This window comes from Hemitrygon akajei, chromosome 16 (genome assembly GCF_048418815.1).
Source record: "Hemitrygon akajei chromosome 16, sHemAka1.3, whole genome shotgun sequence".
Lineage (NCBI taxonomy): Eukaryota > Metazoa > Chordata > Chondrichthyes > Myliobatiformes > Dasyatidae > Hemitrygon > Hemitrygon akajei.
The window spans coordinates 49,870,751-49,895,386 of NC_133139.1; the positions used below are offsets into that span (position 1 = coordinate 49,870,751).

General features: G+C 37.4%; 1 protein-coding gene across 6 annotated transcripts in view; it reads right to left on the reverse strand.

The window, feature by feature from the left end:
- eps15l1a (epidermal growth factor receptor pathway substrate 15-like 1a) overlaps positions 1-24,636 on the reverse strand; it is a 487,464-nt gene that overhangs the window by 203,817 nt on the left and 259,011 nt on the right. For all 6 annotated transcript variants that reach the window (XM_073068849.1, XM_073068851.1, XM_073068850.1 and 3 more), the window contains 2 exons: positions 22,427-22,575; positions 3,658-3,712 (listed from right to left, as the gene is read on the reverse strand). In XM_073068849.1, coding sequence (XP_072924950.1) covers positions 3,658-3,712; positions 22,427-22,575 — 204 coding nt within the window. The remainder of the gene's footprint in view (positions 1-3,657; positions 3,713-22,426; positions 22,576-24,636) is intronic.

Genomic DNA, 24,636 nt, shown 5'->3' on the forward strand with positions numbered 1-24,636 from the left:
TCTTATGTTCAATCTAATCCAGAACCTCCACCTCGACTCATCCTGTTGACTGTAATTTTGCTCTATCAACAGCCTCTCCTCACTTCACATTGTCTGTTAGTAAACCAGTTACCCTATCTTCCGCACTATTATCCACCTTTCCTATGATACTTCTTGCATTGAAATATAGCAGCAAGGACATTAGTCACACCATGCTCAACCTTTTGATTCCTAACTTTGTTTGAGGTCTTATCAACATCTGCCTCCACAACCTCTCCACTAACTGTTCTGGCACTCTGGTTCCCATCCCCCTGCAAATCTAGTATAAATACCACTGTACAGCATTAACAAACCTTCCCACCAAGGTATTAGCGTCCCTTCTATACAGGTCCCACATTCCCTGGAAGAAAGCCTAAAGATACAAAAATCTTATGCCCCCTCTCATCTTACACCAACTCCTTAGCCATGTATTAAACTGGATTACTTTCCTAGTTCTGGTCTCACCAGCACATGGCACAGGTAGCAGTCCTGAGATCAGCATCCTGGAGGTCCTGCCCTTTAACTTAGCACCTAACTCATGAACTCCCTATTCAGAACCTTGTCACTTGTCCTACCCATGTTATTGGTACATACATGGACCATGACTTCTGACTGTTCACCCTCGCACTTCAGAATGCTGAGGGTTCGATCCGAGATATCCTGGACCCTGGCACCCAGGAGGCAACAAACCATCTGAGAATTCCCCTAACAAACAAATCCCCTATTACCACAGCGCGCCCCCTCCCTTCTGAATCAGAGGCAGACTCAGTGCCAGAGACCCGACCATTGTGACTCTCCTCTGTTAGGTCAATGCCCCTAACAATATCCAAACCTGTTGTTGAGGGGGATGGCCACAGAGGTACTCTGCACTGGCTCCTTAGTCACTTTCCCCTTCCTGACTATCACCCAGTTTCCTGTCTCCTGCACCTTGGGTGTAGTCACTTCTCTATATGTCCTATCTATCACCCCCTCAGCCTCCCAAATGATCCAGAGTTCATCCAGTTCCAGCTCCAACTGCTTAGTGTGGTTAAGCATCATTAACTGTCAAATAAATTAACTCGTAACTTATTTGATAAGAACTCTGAATTTATTTTAGAGTTGTTATCTCACTCCACTGTCTTACTTATTTTCAGTGATCTCACTGTAATAGAGAGGAAATACAGTACTGTGATTATTATTTTAATGAGCAACTGTAGATCAACTTTGCTTTGGCAGTCACTCATGTGCCAGGTCTTGTCTTGTTAAATCACTTACTTCTTGTCTTAAGGAGATTGTAACAAGTGATCATAATTCATAATCAAAGGTGGATGAATATTTTATGTACTACACCAAATTAATGCAGTGTAGCCTTATATGGAAATGTTAAATTCTACTGCAGCAGACTTGTGCTCATTTACATAAATTATGTAATCACAGTCCAGCCAAACTGATGAACGAGACAAATGATCATTGGATTTAAAAAGTAAAAGATTTATGTCAGCATGAATTGAGTACATCAAGTAATTTCCATTTCAAAGTCCATCAGGAATATTCAATGAGTGATGTAAATATCCTGTCAAATGAATGAGTAGAAGTATAGTCATTGTACAATTGTGATGTAACTACATATTCCATGACTATCACAAAATTAGTCAGTAACTTAGATAACCCTACACATGGGTAGGGGAGTAAGGCTTGGAACATGATGACAGCACACTCTCATGGGTTGGATACATACCTGTTCATCTTTAGACTATTTGATTTTCAGCCTATATTGGTACCCTATTTTGCAGCATCTTTATTTCTAGATATTCAACCTCCTATACAGATCCCTCATATCTTGCTCTTCCATACACATAGACCTTTCATCATAGTCATATAGCACTGCAGAACAGAAACAGGCCCTTTGGCCCATCTAGTCTGTGCTGAACAGTTACTGTGCCTAGTTCTATGTGCCCGCTCTTGGACCGTAGACCTCTATACCCTCACATCCATGTACCTATCCTAACTTCTTTCAAATGTTGCAATCAAACTCACATCCACCTCTTCCGCTAGCAGCTCATTACACATCCGCACCATTCTCTGAGTGAATAAGTTCCCACTCGGTTTCCCCTTAAACATTTCTCCATTCAACCTCACCCATGACCTCTAGTTCTAATATCACCCAACCTCAGTGGAAAAAGCATGCTTACATTTACCCTATATATGCGCTTCATAATATTGTGTACCTCTAGCAAATCTCCCCCCATTCCCCTATGCCCCAGGGATTAAAGTCCTAACCTATTCAACCTTACCCTATAAATCAATCCTCAACTCTTGGCAACATCCTTGTCAATTTTCTCTGTACGCTTTCAATCTTATTGCATCTTTCCTGTAGGTGGGTGGCATACAGAATCTGAACGTAGCAAATCAACTCCAGTAGTCAATACTCTGATTTATGAAGGCCAATGTGCTGAAAGCACTTTTTACGACCCTGTGTGCCTTTCAAATGCGACGTTAGCATTCATTTCAAGAGGACTAGAATATAAAAGAAAGGATGTAATGTTGAAACTTCATAAAGCATTTGCAAGGCCTCAACTGGAGTATTATGAGCAAGTTTGGACCTCTTAGAAAGGATGAACTGAAACTGGAGACAGTTCAAAGGAGATTCACGAAAATGATTCCAGGGCTGAATGGCTTGTCATATAAAGAGCGTTTGATGGCTCTGGCCCTGTATTCACTGGAATTCAGAAGAATAAGGGGTGACCTCATTGAAACCTATTGAATGGTGAAAGGCCTTGATAGAGTGATTGTAGAGAGGATGTTTCCTATGATGAGAGAGTCTAAGACCAGAGGACACAGCCTTAAAATAGAGATGCGTCCTTTTGGAACAGAGATGAGGTGGAATTTATTTAGCCAGAGAGTGGTGAATCTGTAAACTTCTTCGCTACAGGTAGCTGTAGAGGCTAAGTCTTTATGCATATTTAAGCAGAGGTTAAAGGATTCTAGATTGGTCAGGGCATGACAGAATATGGGAAGAAGTCAGGAGATTGGAGCTGAGAAGAAAACTGGATCTACCATGCTGAAATAGCAAGCAGGCTAAATGGGCCAAATGACCTAATTCTTCTCCTATATCTTATGGCCTTAACTGTCAGCAAATATTACTAAGAATTCCCAGTTTTTCAATACAACCTCATCTTAATAATAGAAATTCTACACACTGCTAGATGTGAACTGAACCAACCATTAATTAATGGCTAATAACAAAATCGAAATGGGAATACAGTACTGTAAACATGAAGAGTGTATGTGTATTTTTCAGTTTTGTAAAAATATTATGAGTACACTAAGATCTGTCCACTCATATTCATCTTCTTTCCTTTCCTTCCCTTTCCTCTCATCTATTCTTGCACCCTTTCAATCCCTTCTTCCCCTGCCCCCACAACTATATTTGTGATTCCATCTAATCAAATGTGTAAATTTCATGTTGTTACATTCTTTTTGTAATACTAGTAATTAAACAAGAATGCTTGTTTTAGTATGAAATAGTACAGGATGTCCTGAAAGAGATGTGAATGGTGATACTTTCAACTTTATCTTCTGATGTTTGCTGTTCTGTATTATCAGCATTCAGTAATAGTCAGTCACTTTATAACAAAAAACTATTGAGCATCAGCTCACCTGGGCCCTTGGATGCTGCCAGTGCGAAAGGATCAGCACTCCCAAAAGGGTCAGTCTGAAATTAAAAGTAAAGTTAATTAAAATACTACATGATGTAAGTTTCTTTATGACCCTGACCCAACTATCAATGCCAGAGCAACAAGATGCTGATTACCTTGAGGCAACTATGTAAATTAACTATGCCTCCTAAGTGTCTGATGTCATGTCCTGGGCCATCAGCCCAGCAGCAGAGAACTGCTTTAACACTTGAAAGAAAGTTGGAAATTATTAACAGCACGGCATCAGGTGAAGGTAACACAGCTCTGGGACGCTACTGCCGGGAACAGAATCTTGCCTTTAAAGTTCTTTTGTTGCTTGACAATGCGTCAGCCCATCCTAAACATTCATCCTAAGCATTCATCCTAACACAACAGTGCGTTTCCTGCTGCCTAACACAACATCGCTGATTCAGCCACTCGACCCAGGTGTGATCCACATTCAAGGCGTATTTTTTTTACAACGAACCATCTCTCAAATGCTGCAAGCAACAGACGATTTTGAAAATCCCGGGAGTTACCCAACGGTGAGGGAATGGTGAAAGCCGGAACACTTGGCACAAATGGTGATTGACATGGACCCAAGTTTAGAACGAAGTCAGCATTTCAGTTGTTCCCTGCCGTTAACCCTTCTTCCCGACAAGCAAATTTATGCTGAAAAAACAACCCCCACCACTTTATTCAAACCGGTGTCTTCTCCTGCTGCTGGGAGTTCTAAGAGTTCTGTGAGTCTTCCTTCACCCCTTGCTGTGCTTGATATGATCCCAACACCACAACAACCACTCATCTCCTGGAGCGAACACAACTGTCACTGTTGGTGACAACTGTATACCTTAGTATATTAAGTTTCTCTTTTAATCTTTTTATTAGTATTAAAAATATTATGAACAAAATACAATTAAAATATTAATAATGGATTACAAACATATAAACTCCCATTACACATGAAGGAATACATAAACAATGAATACAGTATAAGTAAGCTTTCCCAAAACATAAACCATATAGTATATATATGAACAAGGTAAGTCTAGATATTCCACAATATATAATATAAAAAAAGAGAAAAAAAATAAATCTATATATGAAAGTTAACTAATCTACTAATCTAATATCTAAGAAAAAAAACAAAAAAGGAAGAAAAAACTAAAAAAAAACTAAAAAAAAAAGAAAAAAAAAAGGGCTGTTCATAGTATCTCACAAGCATACATAAACATCAATGTCGTCAACTCCGATCCTCTCAACATACATACGATTAAAGCTGAAAATACCAATAAGCCTGGCACAGGGCCATTACATCATATGAAAATATTGAATAAATGGTCTCCATATCTTTTCAAATTTAATAGAAGTATCAAATACAGCACTTCTAATTTTTTCTAAATTTAGACATAACATAGTTTGAGAAAGCCAATGAAATACCGTGGGAGGATTAATTTCCTTCCAATTCAACAAAATAGATCTTCTAGCCATCAAAGTGAGAAAAGCAATCATTCGACAGGCGGAAGGAGATAAGTGAAGTGAGCCCATCATCGGTAAACCAAAAATTGCGGTAATAGGATGGGGTTGTAAATCAATGTTCAGTACCGCCGAAATAATATCAAAAATATCTTTCCAATATTTTTCCAAAATCGGACAAGACCAAAACATATGAGTTAAAGACGCGATTTCTGATTGACATCTGTCACAAATAGGGTTTATATGAGAATAAAAATGAGCTAATTTATCCTTGGACATATGGGCCCTATGCACAACCTTAAATTGTATTAATGAATGTTTGGCACATATAGATGATGTATTAACTAATTGAAGAATTCTATCCCAATTCTCAATAGGAATAATAAGATTAAGCTCTCTTTCCCAATCATTTTTGGTCTTATCAAAGGGCACTGAACGTATCTTCATAATTATATTATAAAGTTTTGATATAAGCCCTTTTTGAAAAGGGTTTAATTCAAACAAACTCTCCAAAATATCTGAAGACACAAAATTTGGGAATGAAGGAAGTACTTAAAAAATGCCTAACCTGTAAGTATCTAAAAAAATGAAATCTAGGCAAATTATATTTATTTGCTAATTGCTCAAAAGACATAAAACAGTTGTCCAAAAATAAGTCAGAAAATCTTAATAATCCCTTAGTTTTCCAAGCCAAAAAAGCTTGATCTATAATTGAGGGGTGGAAAAAACAATTAGATACAATAGGACTACTTAACACAAATTGAGTCAACCCGAAAAATTTCCGAAATTGAAACCATATACGTAAGGTATATTTAACTATCGGGTTGTCGATTCGATTCGGCAATTTAGAAAGAGCAAAAGGGAGAGATGTCCCTAAAATAGAACCCAAAGCATAAGCAGATACCGATTTAGTTTCCAAACTCACCCAATGAGGGCCAAAAGGACCATCCCATTCTTTCAACCAACATATCAAATATCTAATATTAACTGCCCAATAGTAAAATCTGAAATTGGGTAATGCCAACCCACCATCCTTCCTTGTCTTCTGTAAGTATATTTTACCTAACCTGGGATTTTTATTCTGCCATATATATGAGGAAATTTTTGAATCAACATTAGTAAAAAAGGATTTCGGAATAAAAATTGGTACCGCTTGAAAAATATATAAAAATTTAGGTAAAATAACCATCTTAATAGCATTAATCCTACCTATCAGAGACAAAGATAATGGTGACCACTTAGTAAACAAGCCTTTAATCTGATCAATTAAGGGTAGAAAATTAAACCTAAATAATTCTTTATGGTTTTTTGTAATTTTAATCCCTAAGTAAGTAAAAGAGTCTTTAACTAATTTAAACGGTAAAATACCATAGTTTGGGACCTGTCTATTCAAAGGAAACAATTCACTCTTATTAAGATTTAACTTATACCCAGAAAACTCACTAAATTGAGCCAACAATGATAAGACTGCTGGAATAGATTTCTCAGGGTTAGAGATGAATAATAATAAATCATCTGCGTATAAAGATACCTTATGAATATCTGTTCCACGATTAATACCCAAAATATCCTGTGATTCTCTGATGGCAATTGCCAAAGGTTCTAAAGCGATGTTAAATAGTAATGGACTAAGAGGACAACCTTGTCTAGTGCCCCGAAATAAACGAAAAAATGGAGATCTTTGATTATTAGTAAACACCGAGGCTACTGGAGTTTGATATATCAGTTTAATCCAAGAAATAAAGGTCGGACTGAAATTAAACTTCTCCAGCACATAAAATAAGAAAGGCCATTCAACTCTATCAAATGCTTTCTCCGCATCTAATGAAATAACACATTCTGAAGTATTGTGTGAAGGAGTATAAACAATATTCAATAATCTCCTAACATTGAAAAAATAGCGATTTTTAATAAAACCGGTTTGGTCTTCCGAAATAATTTGGGGTAGTACCTTCTCCAGCCTAGAAGCCAGTAACTTGGAAAAAATCTTAGAATCCACATTCAATAAAGATATTGGTCTATAAGATGCACAATCAGTAGGGTCTTTATCTTTCTTCAGTATTAAGGAAATGGAAGCTCTATAAAAAGATTGAGGCAAATTCTCCAATCTAATTGCTTCTTCAAAAACCTTGCATAGCCAAGGAGATAGAGTAGCAGAAAAACATTTTAAAAATTCTACTGTGTACCCATCTGGACCTGGTGCTTTCCCAGAATTCATTGAGGAAATGACCCCTTTAATTTCCGCATCCGTAAACGGAGTATCTATTACTGAAAGATCATCAGATGATAGTTTTGGAAAATTCAATTTCCCGAGAAAATCACACATGGTATTATGATCCTGAGGGAATTCAGATTGATACAGGGAGGTATAAAAGTCTTGAAAAGACTTATTTATCTCATCATGGTTAACTGTCAAATCCCCGTTCTGCTGACGAACCATAGTGATTTGACGTTTAACTGAAACATTCTTCAGCTGACTAGCTAACAGTTTTCCTGATTTATCACTATGTATATAAAAATCAGATCTGGTTTTCATTAATTGATTTTCAATCAGAGATGTGAGTAATAAACTATGTTCCATTTGAAGTTCAACCCTTTGTTTGTAAAGCTCCTTGCTAGGAGTAGTCGAATATTTCTTGTCAATCTCTTTAATTTTATCAACCAATAAAAGAGTTTCCTTCTTAATGCGTTTTCTCAGACCAGCAGAATAAGAGATAATCTGTCCACGTATATACGCTTTAAAAGTGTCCCAAAGTATTCTGCAAGAGATATCCTCCGTGGAATTAGTTGAAAAGAAGAAATCGATCTGTTCCTTCATAAATTTAATAAAGTCCGGCTCTTGCAATAAGGTAGAGTCAAATCGCCATTGTCTAGCACTTAAAGCTGTATCCGTAAAATTAATAGAAAGTTTTAATGGAGCATGGTCGGAAATAGCTATAATATCATAATTACAACCAATTACCGATGGAATAAAACAAGAGTCAATAAAAAAATAATCAATTCTCGAATAGGAGTGATAAACATGTGGGAAAAAAGAAAACTCTTTGTCATTAGGATGACGAAATCTCCAAATATCAAAAACTCCATTATCAGTCAAAAAGGAGTTAATACAAGTGGCCGACTTATTGGGTAGAGTCTGAATAGGTGTAGATTTGTCCATCAAAGGAATTAGACAACAATTGAAGTCACCACCCATTATTAACTTATATTCATTTAAATTAGGTAAAGAAGTAAATAAGGACTTAAAGAAATCAGGACAATCCACATTTGGGGCATAAACATTAACCATAGCAACCTTTTTATTACCGAGTAAACCCGTAATTAACAAAAATCTACCATTCGGATCCGAAAGGATATCATGTTGAACAAATGCAATAGAGGAGTCAATAAAAATTGAAACTCCCTTAACTTTGGTATTCGAATTCGAATGATACTGTTGACCCCGCCAAGACCTAAAAAAGCGATATTTGTCCTCCTTCCTCACATGAGTTTCTTGTACAAAAATGATATGAGCATTAAGTCTTTGGAATACTTTGAAAATCTTCTTTTGTTTAATCGGATGGTTTAATCCATTAGTATTCCAAGACACAAAGTTAATGGTTTGAGCCATGTTTCTAAAGTCATCCCTTTGGTATATAAAGGGTTAACCATGTTATAAACTCATGTACCCGGAAGAGGAACAAAAATAAAGAGCGGACCCGGAAGTGACGACATCGTAGACATATTTGTAGTTCAAGAACAGCCCAAGTAAAAAAACTAAAACAAATTGATAAGAGAAAAATTAAAAAGGAAAACAGACCAACCCCCACCCCCACATGAAAAAGAAAAAAAGCCAAAATATGGCTAGAAAAAAGAAAAAATGAGACTAACTCTACCCCCATATCAGCGGCAGACCACTCCGTGTTTAAAGGATATATAAAAAAAACCACCCAAACTTTAAGAATTATGATCGCAGTACTAAAAACTATGCTTCTTAATATGCTGAGTTGTAAAGAAAAAGGGAGTATAATCACTAAAAGTTTATAAATCGGGTTATAACCCAAACAAATCAAGAAGTATTTAAACTATGATAAGCGATGCATTATAGGAAGAAGACGAAAAAAAAAGAAACAATAACGCCATCTTAAACAAAACCAATACTTTGCAAAAAACCATTATCTTGATATTAAACAAAAAATTCACTTTGAAAGGTTAAAAATATACCTTCAAGGGAACAAAAATAATAGACAAAAATATAGTATAGTAGTTAAAGTGTATGAGACAAAGCGATTAATATAACGAAAACACACTTTAACTTAAATATGAAGTATAGGATAAACCTACACCAATAACCAGAGACTAACCCTGGTTTAAGGAATCGAAAACCATCTATCACGATCAGAATCACTCATTTATTAGAGAGTAGTAACTGTATCAGTAGGGAAGTTCTCCTCCAAATACTTTTTCGCTTCAAAGGTAGACAGAAATACTTTACGCGGAGCATTCGGGGGGGAAATCCTGAGCTTCGCCGGGTATAAGAGCGCAGGTTTTAGATTTTTCTCATAACATTCAGACATCAGAGGTTTAAAAAGCAGCCTTTTCTTCATAACTTCTGGGCTAAAATCTTCCACCAAACGAAAGCAATAATCATGAAATTTAATCATCCCAGCCCTTCGAGCTTCACGAATGAGTTGTTCTTTGTCGTGTACGTAATGAAATCGGACGATTACCACCGGGGGCTTATCTGAAACCGTCGGTGAACGACTCCAAATTCTATGTGCTCGGTCAAGTACCGGGGGGTTTTCTGGAAAAACCGACAGAAACGCATCTTTTAGAAATTGAGCAAAGTATTTCGAAGGATCGCCTTTTTCTATGCCGTCTGGGAGACCAAGTATGCGTAGGTTCTGTCTTCTGGACCGATTCTCCAAATCGACACTCTTGGCTTTAAGTGTCTCCACCAGTTTAATGGTCAAAATTAAATCCTGTTGCAATTTTTCAATTGTCAAATCTCGTTTCCGCGCTTCATGTTGCAGAGACGCGATAAGCGCTTGCTGCTGGTTAATTATTGAATCCGTCTTAACCATATAATCTTGAAAAGCCTTTATATCTCGTTGAAAAGCCTGATGTTGTTCCTCAAATTTTTTATCCAAAACCTCCATAAGCAGTTCATAAGTTAACTCAGTGCGTTGCGGTTGAGCTAGCTTCTTTCCATTACCGTTCGGGTTTCGCCCCGGTTCTCGTCCTTTGGATCTAAGAGCCATTTCTGTTTGCATATCTTCCAAAATTCACAATAAAATCTTAACGATAAGCCCGAGAAAGTAGCAAAAATCTTTTGGTGTAGGTAACAATAAGTTGAATAAGGGTGATCAAAGGTTAGAAAAAGTAAAGGTTATGGAGCGGATCTGAAACAGTACTCACTCCATGAGCGTCTCCCGCTGATCCAGTATATTAAGTTTCTATGATTTATTACGTTGAATATTACCTTAAATTGATGAAATATAATATGAATGTTGCCTTGTGGTACTGCTTTTGTGTCATATTGGTATGAAAATGTGAATAAATTACAGATAAAACATATTTAGGAAGTCCCCTGGAGCGCATCCCTATTTTGTCCATTTAAATAATTATTCACATTATGTGTTTTCACATTATGCGTCGATTGCGAGGAACATATCCCCCGCATATAACCAGGATATGGTGTATATAAAATTATGATGGGTATAGATAGAGTGCATGCAAGCAGGCTTTTTCCACCAAGGTTAGGGGAGAAAAAAACCAGAGGACATGGGTTAAGGGTGAAGGGGGAAAAGTTTAAAGGGAACATTGGGGGGGCTTCTTCACAGAGAGTGGTGGGAGTGTGGAATGAGCTGCCAGATGAAGTGGTAAATGCAGGCTCACTTTTAACATTTAAGAAAAACTTGGACAGGTACATGGATGAGAGGTACATGGAGGGATATGGTCCAGGTGCAGGTCAGTGGGACTAGGCAGAAAAATGGTTCGGCACAGCCAAGAAGGGCCAAAAGGCCTGTTTCTGTACTGTAATGTTCTATGGTTCTATCTCTTCAGAAAAGGCATTTCTCGGCTGGGATCTGCATCAACAGTTTCGTCTTTTCTTCAAGGATTGCTCATTGCTGGTTTGGGAAGTCTCTCCTCTCACTTACTTTATGAATCATATGGACTTATTAAACTACCACTTTAAGACTGTGCTTGAATAAGCTCTGTTGAGAATTATCTCTAAGTTCGACTGTTTGATAACTATAGACGTATAACACTGTTAACTTCCATTAAGTTAGTCGTTTGTTTACTTTTCGATGTTCTTGAGTAGAGGTTAATAAATTTTGTTGTTCATTTATATAAACCCGACTCAATTTCATATCTATTGCTGTTGGTACATAACAAGAGAAAGGGCCCTAAAAAAGGGAAGGTAGTTTTCAATAACATAAGACAGCACTTTGCATTAGTAGACTGGAAGTGGCTGCAGGATGAGAAAACAACATCCATAAGTGGGAGGTGTTCAAAAGTGAAACAGTAAAAGGTTTAAAGATAACCTGTACTCACAGGGACAAAGATGCCAAAAAAAAAAGAAAGACACAGAAACAAAGATGGCAAGTTTAGGAAACCTACAATAGCAAAGGTTTTTGAAGAGCCAATCAGGAAAAAGAAGCAAGTATATTTCAGGAATAAGAAATTAGCATCAAGTAAATCCTTTGAGGTTAATAAGGGGATACAGGAGGAAGCAAGAAAAAAGTCTGGAAGGTATAAAGGGGCCATGATATGACCTTGACAAGTATAATTAAGGAGAAATTCAAAAGCATTTTATAAATATATTAAAAGCAAGAGGGTATCTAAGAAAAGAATACAACCCTTCAGAGACCAAAAGGATAACCTACATGTGGAGTAGGGAGAAGGGTGTGGAAACATTAAGGAAGAATTCTGTTAATATTCTGGAGTACATCTGTATGAAGATGTACTGGCACACATTAGGGTGGATAAATCTTCAGGACTTATCAGGATCTATCCCAGGATGCCAAATGAAGCAGGGAGGATACAGCTGTAGATCTTATGGAGATTTTTGCATCCTTGTTAGCCATAAACAGAGTACCAGGAAGCTGGAGGATAGCTAATGTTGCTCCCTTGTTCAAAAAGGGAAACAGGGGGAAGACTGGAAACTACAGGCATCAGATCAGGGAAGTTGTTGAAGATTCTGTGGAACATGATTTATGTTCCACTTGTAAGACAAGGACTGATTAGGAGCTTTGTGCTGGGGAGATTACATCTCATAAATCTGAATGATCTGAAGTTCAGAAAGTTGATTAAAGCAAGGAGATATACATGGTTTACACAGACTTTAGTAACCCTTTTGATAAGGTCCCTAAAAGTAAGTGCAGAAAGTTGAGGAACAAAGGATCCAAGGCATTTTGCTAAACTGGACCCAAAATTGGCTTGGTAATAAATAGACAGAGGGTAACAGAGGATGGACATCTTTTCAAGCTCTTACAATCAGCTTATGGAGTCTAAGTGTGCGTTTGAAAAAGCAAGTGGGGACAGTCGGGTCTTTCAGCATTTTTGCAATCATTGGGTAATTAAGCACTTGGCATGGGCCAATAATGAGATGTAGGAATGAGACAGTGTTAGAGTGGCTTGAGCTCAAGAGGCTGAGGAAAGGACAGGGGGATGTTAAGGTAGGTTTCCGGTAAGTTTACTACTTTCTTTGTCTTTAGTACTTAGTGTAGTGAAAATGGGTCCAAGGTCAGTGACCTTCCGTCTCCCCGATAATTACATCTGCATGAAGTGCATTCAGCTGCAGCTCCTTACACATCATGTTAGGGAACTGAAGCTGCAAATGGATGACCTTCACCTTGTACAGGAGAATGAGAAGGTGACAGATAGGAGCTACAGGGAGATAGTCACACCTCAGTTGCAGGAGGATGTAGCTGGGTGACTGTCACCCAGAGGGAAAAGAAATAGGCAGATAGTGCAGAGTACCCCTGTGGCCATGCCCCTCAGTAACAGGTATACAATTTTTGGATACTGTTGGGGAGGTCGACCTACCAGGTAAAAACGGCACTGACCACAGATCAAGCACTAAGCCTGGCTCAGAGATGCTGGATTCCATGGACATGAAAGAGACATCTGAATGGTATGTTGCCTCCCAGGTGCCAGAGTCAGGAACATCTCAAATTAGATCCACAGCATTCTAAAGTGGGAGAGTGAGCAACCAGAAGTCATGGTACATTATTAGTACCAACAACATAGGTAGGGAAAGGGATGACGTTTTGAAAAGAGAATATAGGGAGGCCTACTGAGTTCCTTCAGCATTTTGTGTGTGGTGCTTGAAATTCCAGCATCCGCAGATTTTCTTGTGTTTGATATAGGGAGGTAAGCAGGAAATTGTAAAACATGACCTCAAGGGTAGTTACCTCTGGTTTGCTGCCTGTGGCACGCACTAGTGACAGTAACAATAGGATAATCTGGAAGATGAACATGTGATTGAAGGATTGCTGCAGGGGTCACAGACTGGGTGGGACATGTCCCAGGTTACTAAAGGAAGTGAGGGAAGAGGTTGCAGCGCCTTTGGCGATGATCTTTACATCATCATGGGACTTTACAATGGATGTGGTTTACATGGAATTTATTCAGGCTTATTCAGAAAGTCAGGAGGCATAGGATCCAAGGAAATTTGGGAGTCAGCGGGAGACGCTCATGGAGTGAGTACTGTTTCAGATCCGCTCCATAACCTTTACTTTTTTTAACCTTTGATCACCCTTATTCAACTTATTGTTACCTACACCAAAAGATTCTTGCTATTTTCTCGGGCTTATCGTTAAGATTTTATTGTGAATTCTTGAAGATATGCAAACAGATTCTTTTACTTACTTAGGGATTAAAAACCATAAAGAATTATTTGGGTTTAATTTTCTACCCTTAATTGATCAGATTAAAGGCTTGTTTACTAAGTGGTCACCATTATCTTTATCTCTGATAGGTAGGATTAATGCTATTAAGATGGTTATTTTACCTAAATTTTTATATATTTTTCAAGCGGTACCAATTTTTATTCCGAAATCCTTTTTTACTAATGTTGATTCAAAAATTTCCTCATATATATGGCAGAATAAAAATCCCAGGTTAGGTAAAACATACTTACAGAAGACAAAGAAGGAAGGTGGGTTGGCATTACCCAATTTCAGATTTTATTATTGGGCAGTTAATATTAGATATTTGTTATGTTGGTTGAAAGAATGGGATGGTCCTTTTGGCCCTCATTGGGTGAGTTTGGAAACTAAATCGGTATCAGGTTATGCTCTGGGTTCTATTTTAGGGACATCTCTCCCTTTTGCTCTTTCTAAATTGCCGAAACGAATTGACAACCCGATAGTTAAATATACCTTACATATATGGTTTCAATTTTGGAAATCTTTCGGGTTGACTCAATTCGTTTTAAATAGTCCTATTGTAGCTAATTGTTTTTTCCATCCCTCAATTATAGATTAAGCTTTTTCGGCTTGGAAAACGAAGGGTTTATTAAGATTTTCCGACTTATTTTTGGACAATTGTTTTATGTCTTTTGAGCAATTATCTAATAAATATAATTTGCCTAGATATCATTTTTTTAGATACTTACAGGTTAGGCATTTTTTAAGTACGGTACTTCCTACGTTTCCAAATTTTGTGTCTTCAGATATTTTGGAGAGTTTGTTTGAATTAAACCCTTTTCAAAAAGGGCTTATATCAAAACTTTATAATATAATTATGAAGATACGTTCAGTGCCCTTTGATAAGACCAAAAATGATTGGGAGAGCTCAATCTTATTATTTCTATTGAGAATTGGGATAAAATTCTTCAATTAGTTAATACATTATCTATATGTGCCAAACATTCATTAATACAATTTAAGGTTGTACATAGGGCCCATATGTCCAAGGATAAATTAGCTCATTTTTATTCTTATATAAACCCTATTTGTGACAGATGTCAATTAGAAATCGCGTCTTTAACTCATATGTTTTGGTCATGTCCGCTTTTGAAAAAATATTGGAAAGATATTTTTGATATTATCTCTGCGGTACTGAACATCGATTTACAACCCCATCCTATTACTGCAATTTTTGGCTTACCGATGATGGACTCACTCCATTTATCTCCTTCCGCCTGTCGAATGATTGCTTTTCTCACTTTGATGGCTAGAAGATCTATTTTGTTGAATTGGAAGGAAATTAATCCTCCCACGGTATTTCATTGGCTTTCTCAAACTATGTTATGTCTAAATTTAGAAAAAATTAGAAGTGCTGTATTTGATACTTCTATTAAATTTGAAAAGATATGGAGACCATTTATTCAATATTTTCATATGATGTAATATGGCCCTGTGCCAAGCTTATTGGTTTTTTTTAGCTTTAATCGCATGTATGTTGAGAGGATCGGAGTTGACAACATTGATGTTTATGTATTCTTGTGAGATACTATAAACAGCCCTTTTTTTTCTCTTTTTCTTTAGTTTTTTCTCTTTTTTTTTCTTTTTTTTCCCTTAGATATTAGATTAGTAGGTTAGTAATTTTGCATATATTTTTTTTTCTTTTTCTTTTTTTATATATTATATATTATGAAATATCTAGATTTACCTTGTTCATATATATACTATATGGTTCATGTTTTGGGAAAACTTATTAATACTGTATTCATTGCTTATGTATTCCTTTATGTGTAATGGGAGTTTGTATGTTTGTAATTCCTTTATTAATATATTAACTGTATTTTGTTCATAATATTTTTAATACTAATAAAAAGATTGAAAAAGAAAAGAAAGAAAGAAAGAAATTTGACTATGTGAATTCCGATTCAGCTTGCCCATAGAAGACATATGGACCTGTAGGTCAGTGACTAGTGGTGTTTTGCAGGGATCTGTTTTGAAACTCCTGCTCTTTATGATCTTTATCAATGACTAGGACGAACAAGTGGAAGGATGGGTTAGTACATTTGCAGATGGCACAAAGACTGGTGGACTTATGGATAATGTAGAAACTTGTCCTAAGTTGCAACGGGATAGTGACAGGATGCAGAGCTAGGCAGAGAAGTGGCAGATGGAGGTCAACCTGAAGTGTGAAATTATTTACTTTGTAATGACATATTTGAAGTCAGAATACAGGGTTCTTAACAGTGTAGACCCCAGAGGGAAGCTGGAGTTCACATCTCTAGATCCCTCAAAGTTGTTGCACAAGTTGATAAGGTAATTAAGAAGGTGTATGGTGTGTTAACCTGCATTAGCTAGAGGATTGAGCCACAAAGTACTGTTGCAGCTCCATAAAACCCTGGTTAGACCACACTTGGAATATTGTATTCAGTTCTAGTTGCCTCCTTATAGGAAGGATGTGAAAGCTTTAAAGAGGGTGCAGAGGATATTTACCAGGATGCTGCTGTGATTATAGAGCATGTCTTAAGATGTAAGGTTGAGCAAGCTACTGATTTTCTCATTGGAACTAAGGACGATGAGTAGTAGCTTGATAAAGATGTACAGGATGATATGAGATGTAGATCAAGTGGATAGCTAGAGACTTTTTCTCAAGGCAGAAAGAGCTAACGCCAGGAGGCAAAATCTTAAACTGATTGCAAGAAAGTATAGAGTGGATACAAGAGATAAATATTTTATACAGCAAATGGTGTGTGCATGGAACACTTTCTGAGGGATGGTGGTAGAGGGAGATACTTTAGGGACGTTTAAGAAACTGATAGTTGATAGAAAAATGGAAGGCAATGTAGGAGGAAAGGATAGGCAGTATTCTTCCTAGGAGTCTAGAATTAAAGGATACAATTTTAAGGTAAGGGGGAGATATTTAAAAATATGAGGGGTGCTCCTCATTGGGATTTGGGGTTTTTAATTTTGTAAAATGTTTTGAAAAACTAATAAAAAAAATTTAAAAAATTTAAAAAAAATATGAGGGGTACAATTTTCACACAATGGGTAACGGTAATTTGGCATGAGCTGCCAAAAGAATGGGTTGAGACAGGTACAATTACAAAAAGGCCTTTCAACAGGTATTTGGAAAGAAAAGGCATACAAGAATACAAGCTTAATGAAGGCAAACGTGATAAACATAGACAGCCAAAACTTTTACATGTAGTAAATGTGATGAAAGAGTGCATATGTGCTGTACAATTCTGAGAGAAAAACAGCTAAGACAAAATGTTAATCTATCAATTTAACATATCCAATCTCTAAGTATTCCTGCTGCTGATAAAATGCACCTGACCTGAAATATTAATATTTCACTCTCCACAAAGTCCAACCTGTTAAGAATTTCTAATATTCTATGTTTTCACTTAATTCCCAGCATCTGTAATTTTTTGCTTTTCATTCCTCTGCCCTTGCCTTTTTCTCCAAAATTCTTGAGTGCATTTCTATGTCCTAATTTTCCTCCTTCAAACTATAAACAGATTTGCATTTTGTTGAGATGCATTATTTCTCATTCAAGGCCTGATGAGTCCCACTCTGTCATAACACCATTTAACTTAACTGAACTTGTTATCACAATTTTAATAGGACTCCCTTCCTGCAATTAAAGAGTGTGGCAATGGGAATCCACAAAGGATCAAGCTTTGCCTGGTTCTTCAAGGGATATATGGAGGTACAGGTGAATAGCAGGTATTAAAATGCAAAAATATATATCAAAATAAATAGCCGGGATTCCTTTCCTCCATTTGGGACACTGCTGTTTAATTGGGGCAGAAGACTGTTTCCCAACAGTTTCTAAATAACATCCATCACGCACACTTGTGTAGCCGTTAAGACACTACACCATGCTTAGAGCAAACAGTTTTTAAATAGCGTCAGTTGCACATGTTTGTGTTCAAAAAACAGTGAATGTTGTCACTGATCATTGGCAAGAAATAATTAATAAGATGATTCAAAATAATTTCGCTCACTGCAGTTTCAAGCATTCAGGCTTGGAGCTACCAGAAACAGCTGGGAATAAAAAAGAAACAATTTCACTACTTCAAGATAGGAACAATGAAGAATTTGGAAATACTGACAATCATCCTGAATGTTACAATAATAATATAGAGGATGCAATCGTCAATAGTATTGTTTGCAGGCAGTCCATTATCTGCACTTGGCGTCTGCAATGATTTTGTCCACTTGCAGTCTATCAAAAGAAAACGGCAGTATAAACTGGATGAATTCCTCAGTCGATAATTATTAGGAATACCAGTTTTATAATACTGTAATAGTATTGGTAGTGATCTAATTTGTTCTGTATTTAACTTCTTACTGAGTTGAATGGTACTTCGCCTTTCTTAAACCTTTTTAACTATTTCTATGAAACTGCAGCTAACTGGGCCAAAATACACTGGTCCTAATGTGAGACAATTGACTGGAAGCCATATCAATCTCAATATTACCCAAAAATGTACCATATTACAACAAATTAAATACAGGAGGGATGCAGGATCAGGTGATGTGTTGTAGCTGCATGATGTGGGAGCTGATGGACCCCATTGTGTTTCCTGTTGAACACACCTGCAGCAAGCATTGGTTTCTCGGGCAATTCAGGCTCAAAGTTGATGACCTGGAAGCAATTCGGCAGGCAGAGGATATATACATCCCAAAGAGGAAGACGTATTCTAAGGGTAAAATAACACAACCATAGCAAACAAGAGAAATCAAGGAAAACATAAAAGCCAAAGAGAGAGCATATAATAGAGCAAAAATGTGTGGTAAGTTAGACAATTGGGAAGTTTTTAAAAACCAACACAAATCAACTAAAAAAGTCAATAAGGTGGAATATGAAAGTCAGCTCACCAATAATATTACAGAGGATACCAAAAGTTTCTTCAGATACACAGAGTGTAAAAGAGAGGCAAGAGTGGATATCAGACCACTGGAAAATGATACTGGAGAGGTAGTAATGGGGGACAGGGAAATGGTGGACAAAGCAGCAGTCTTCATGGTGGTAGACACTAGCAGTATGGTAGAAGTTCCAGGTGTCAGGGTGTATGAAGTGTGTGAAGTTACCATTATTAGAAACAAGATTCTTGGGAAGCGTAGGTCTGAAGTTAGATAAGTCACCTGGACCTGATGCTGCACACCCCGGCATTCTGAAAGAGGAGGCTGAAGAGATTGTGAAGGCATTAATAATGATCTTTCAAGAATCACTAAATTCTGGAATGGTTCCAAAAGACTGGAAAATTGCAAATGTCATTCCACTCTTCAAGAAGGGAGAGAGGCAGAAGAAAGGCCAGTTAATCTGACCTCAGTGGTTGGGGAAATCTTGGGAGTCAATGATTAAGGATAAGGTCCCAAGATATTTGGAGACACACGATAAAATAGGCAGTTGTCAGTATGATTTTCTCAAAGGAATATCTTGCCTGACAAATCTGTTGGAATTCTTTGAAGAAATAACAAGTAGGCTAGACAAAGGAGAATCGGAAACAAGAGAATCTGCAGATGCTGGAAATCCAAACAACACACACAAAATGCTGGAGGAACTCAGCAGGCCAGACAGCTTCTAGAAAAAGAGTACAGTCGATGTTTCAGGCCAAAATCCTTTGGCAGGACTGGAGAAAAAAAAGCTGATCACAGACAGGGAGCAGTGAGAGAGGGTTTCACATAACTCCCATCGAAGGAAAGATTTAAACTTCTTCAGGGTAGCTATCCCTGGAAGAGACTTTGCAGTGTTGTAATCCAATCTCAAACAAGAGAAAATCAGTACATGCTGGATGTTGATGTTGTGTACTTGGATTTTCAGAAGGCCTTTGACAAGGTGCTGTACATGAGGCTGCTTAACAAGGTACAAGGCCATGGTATATGGGAAAGATTCTAGAGTGGATAAAGCAGTGGCGAATTGACAGGAGATAGAGTGGGAATAAAGGGAGCCTTTTCTGACAGGCTGCTGGTGACTAGCGGCATCCCACAGGGGTCTGTGTTGGGAAACAGAATCCAGTGCTGGGAAGCGTATGGTCATGCACATTAGTGGAATAAATGAAAGGGTAGATGGTTTTCTAAATGGAGAAAAACTACAGGAAAAAAAATGGGCGCACAAAGGGACTTGGGAGCCCTTAGGTGGGATTCCCTAAAGGTTAATTTGCAGGTTGAGTCTGTGGTAAGGAAGGCAAATCTGACATTAGCATTGCTTTCAAGAGGACCAGAATATAAAAGTAAGGATGTAATGTTGAGAATTTATAAAGCACTGTTGAGGCCTCAGTTAGAGTAATGTGAGCAGTTTTGGGCCCTTTATCTTAAAAACAATGTGCTAAAACTCAAGACAGTTCAAAGGAGGTTCACAAAAATGATTTCAGGATTAAATGGCTTGTCATATGAAGAGTGTTTGATGGCTCTAGCCCTATATGGCTGCAAATGAGGCAGGTTTGGGGGGTGAGGGGGTGGTATCCAAGAGGTAGTGCTGGAGGAGACTCAGTCCTTTAGTTTGCCTAACACATCTGAAATTGTTGCTCCTTTTCAGGCTGAGAGTGGGGGCTTTAGAAAGGGTAACCAACCAAACCATGTTTCATGGATATATTCAATAGGGGGGAAGAGAAGAGAAATTTAGTGGTAATTAGCAAAATAGTCTAGTTAAAGGAAAAGACACAATTCACTGTCACAAGGACTAACAGGCACTAAGTCTATTTTCTCTGCCTGGTACATGGGTTTAGGGTATCTCAGCTGATCTGCAGAGAAATTTACTCTGGGAAGGGACAGATCCAGTTGTCATAATCTATGTGGTTATCAGGAAGAACAAGGAAAGAGGTTCTACTGAGGGAATCTGAGCAGCTACAGACTAAATTTAAAATCACAGACAAAAATGTAGTGCTCCCAGGACTGTTACCTGAGCCACATGCAAATTTGCAAAGGGTTAATAAGATCAGAGACTTAAATGCATGGCTTGAAGATTAGTGTGGGAGAATTTAGTTTGAATTTTTGGGAGATTAGCACCAATATTGGGAAAAGAGGGAGCTGTTCTGATGGGACAGCCTCCACCAGAACAATGTAGAGATTATGGCCCCAGCAAATCTCATAACTAAGGTTTGAATGGGGCATTAAACTAAATAGCAGGGGGATGGGTTCAATAGCTTGGAAAAATATGGATAAAGTAAAAGGGAAGGAGAGTGCAGGAAAGATTACCGACATTTCCAGAATTAAAAAGAGACAGTAAGTTCAGAGGTGGATAATAATTTAACTTCAGGCAACATGGATTCATTCGGGATGATGAACACATGCCTGAAGCTGTATATATAAATAAAGTAGATGATCTTGCAGCACAATTAGAAATTGGCAGGCAGGACGTTCTGGGCATCACTGAGTCATAGCTGAAAGAAGATCACAGCTGGGCATTTAACATTCAAGGAGACATTCAAAAGGACAGGCAAATAGGTAGAGGAGATAGGGTTAGTACAAAATAAGATCAAATCCTTAGAAAGAGGTGACATAGGACTAGAAGATGTAGAATCTATGTGGGTCGAGTTAAGAAACTGCAAGGGTAATAAAATCCTGATGGGGAATTATACATATGCCTTCAAACAGTAGTGAGGATGTGGTGTACAAATTAGTCGAAGAACAAGGAAAGAGCTTCTACTGAGGGAATCTGAGCAGCTACAAACTAAATTTAAAATCACAAACAAAAATGTAGTGCTCCCAGGATTGTTACCTGAACCACATGCAAATTTGGCTTATTATTTGGCAAATTTGGTTTATTAATCGAAGATCCAGTGCATGTTCACCAAAATGAAGTTTTTGAGGCCAGGTTCAATGCAAAACTCATATTCCCTTAAGTACTGAACAGTAATATTTGGATGGAGTAGAAAGAGAGATAAACCATACTCTTTGTTGGGTGGGTGGAATCCAGTCCATGAGATGCAGCTCTAGAATTAGTATAAAGTGGTTCAACAATCAAGAGCAAACACGAGGAAATCTGCAGATGCTGGAAATTCAAACAACAACACACACAAAATGCTGGTGGAACTCAGCAGGCCAGGCAGCATCTATAGGGAGAAGCGCTGACAACGTTTTGGGCTGAGACTGTTCGTCTTGACAACAATCAAGAATTAGTTCTTCACTAAAGCTTTGTAAAAATCTGAAAAACAATCATCCAAACACCAAGGATCATGAAATCTTTCAAAATGTAATTGATTGATTAACTTTTTAGGTAAGACTTCATATGGGAACAGCATTTCTGAGCTACAGAACCACAGACTGTGTGGCTATGATGAACAAGGTAATGCACATCCATTGGTTTCAAATTAAACAGGTGACAACATTAAAGCTGTTGATCTCTACTGTAAAATAGATTCCAATACTACTTACTTTAGATGGCATGGCATGTTCCCTGCTGAAAGGATCAGAGGCTGATGAAGATGTGAAAGGATCGCTCTTTGGTGGCTTCTTGAAGAACTCGTCAGATGATGTATTGTGGAATGGATCATTTTCTTTAAAGGGGTCACCACCAAATGGATCTGAAGAGAAAATCAAAATGAAAAGAAAACATGAGAGCAATTGACAAGCAAAGGAAAGATATAAGCTTAGGAATTTTCACTGGACAAATATGCAGAACATTGACACAAACAAAATGAACATTTAATAGATACTGAAAATTGGAAATAAAAGAATACAGTGCAGGAAAAAGAAATCAGCAGGTGAAGTATTACTTGTCATGAAAAAATAGTGAGATGATCCTCCATAATAAGAACCTTAATAAAATAAAAACAACCTAAATTTTAACTATTCATTTCAAAAAAAATGCTGGCTGGTCTATTAAATGTTTCCAGCATATTTTTGCTTAACATCATGAATCAAATTAAATACTTTAGGAGACTAATCCAGTTATACCAATGTGCCTAAAAAATCCTGTATGTAAGACCATTTGGGTAAACCACCAAACAAAACATAAAATGGCTAATTACTATTCAAAGAGTGAAATAACATTAGAAATAGAGAAGTAGCATACAGTTTCTTGCAGAAGTATTCAGCCTCAACATTTTGTTCACATAGATGAGTATCACAACCAGGGATTTTGATCAATTTTATTTGTGAATCACATGCACTTTTCTCCCCCACAGTAGAGCCCAAAAGTGGGGAAAATTATAAAGCATGAAAAACCAAAAATTCAAAAACTGAAATGTCAGCAGTTCAAAAGTATTCATCTCTCAGTCAAATCACCTCTTGCTGTTATTACAGCCAGTAGTCTTTTTGGATAAGTCTCTATCAGCTTTGCAAAATGCGATTGAGCAAAATTTGTCCATTCCTCCTTGCTCAAGTGAGGACAGGTTAGTTGGGGAGTGGACAGCAATCCTGAGATCTCGCCAGAGATGTTTGTTCAGGTTAAGGTCAGGACTCTGACACACCCACTCAAGAGAAGATGAACATCCTCCCAGTTTAAGCTTTCTGGCAGAAGCTATCAGGTTTTTATCCAGGAACTCTCTGCATTTAGCAGCATTCACCTTCCTATCAATCCTGAACAGATTTCCATTCCCTGCTGCTGAAAAGTATCCCCAAAGCATGATGCTATCTCCACACTTCACAGTAGGGATGGTGTTACCTGACTGATACGCAGTATATACACCACACCACTTAAAGTTGAGTCCAAAAAGTTTCACTTTAATTTCATTGGACCACAAGACCTTCTTCCACATCTATACAGTAATGCAGTATCTTCTAATTAATACTTTGCAAAGTCTTTATTGGCAAGGGCATGCCTTTTTTAGCAGTACATGGACATAAATGAATCCTGGTTAAGGTGATAGAAATCAATGCATCTCTATTCTGGATATGAGATGCTCACAGTTCAAAAGGAAATGGGCATTTGGGGAAAGTGCTCATTGGTGGCCAATTAAATTATTTTGCAAGAATGGAATATCAGGGGAGCAATCAAGTTGATTTTACAAACAAGTCTGATTTCTATTTACAGAACTTAAATGATGCTGCCCAAAACTTGTGACATACTAATTTTGAGTTTCCTTGGGAAATAATTTTGATGCAATCATTGTGTTTGTCATGTAGATGAAAGTTTAGTTTAAATATTGGGCAGGATTGAAATGTAGTTGTAAAAGCTATTAAAGGTTCTACCTTCCTTAAAGATAATTTTCATATTGTACTGGAGAACTGCATGGGTGCCAGGATATGATAACAAATGATCCACAGGGACTATCTGTATCAAAACAAAAAGGGGAGGTGAGGAAGGAAATCAAATATAGTAATGCCAAAGAACAAAGACACAAAGAAAGGGAAAAAAAACATTTTCTTTTTGCAGATGATTCCTCACCCGTACAGGAAGGTGGGTGAAGAACTAACTATGAGATACATGTGAGAATAAATGAACAGTCTTTAAGGTGAAAGCTCACTCAAAATTATCCCAAGGGGGAATAAGATTGAAAGGTTTGCAAAACAATGTGTTGCAACTGGACCGGGCAATTGCAGGTTGGTCAAATTGGAAGACAGGAGGAGCAACAAGTTAAAGTTATGGATTAAGAGGAGAAAAATAAAAATAGAATTACAATAACTGATAGAAGCACAGTCAG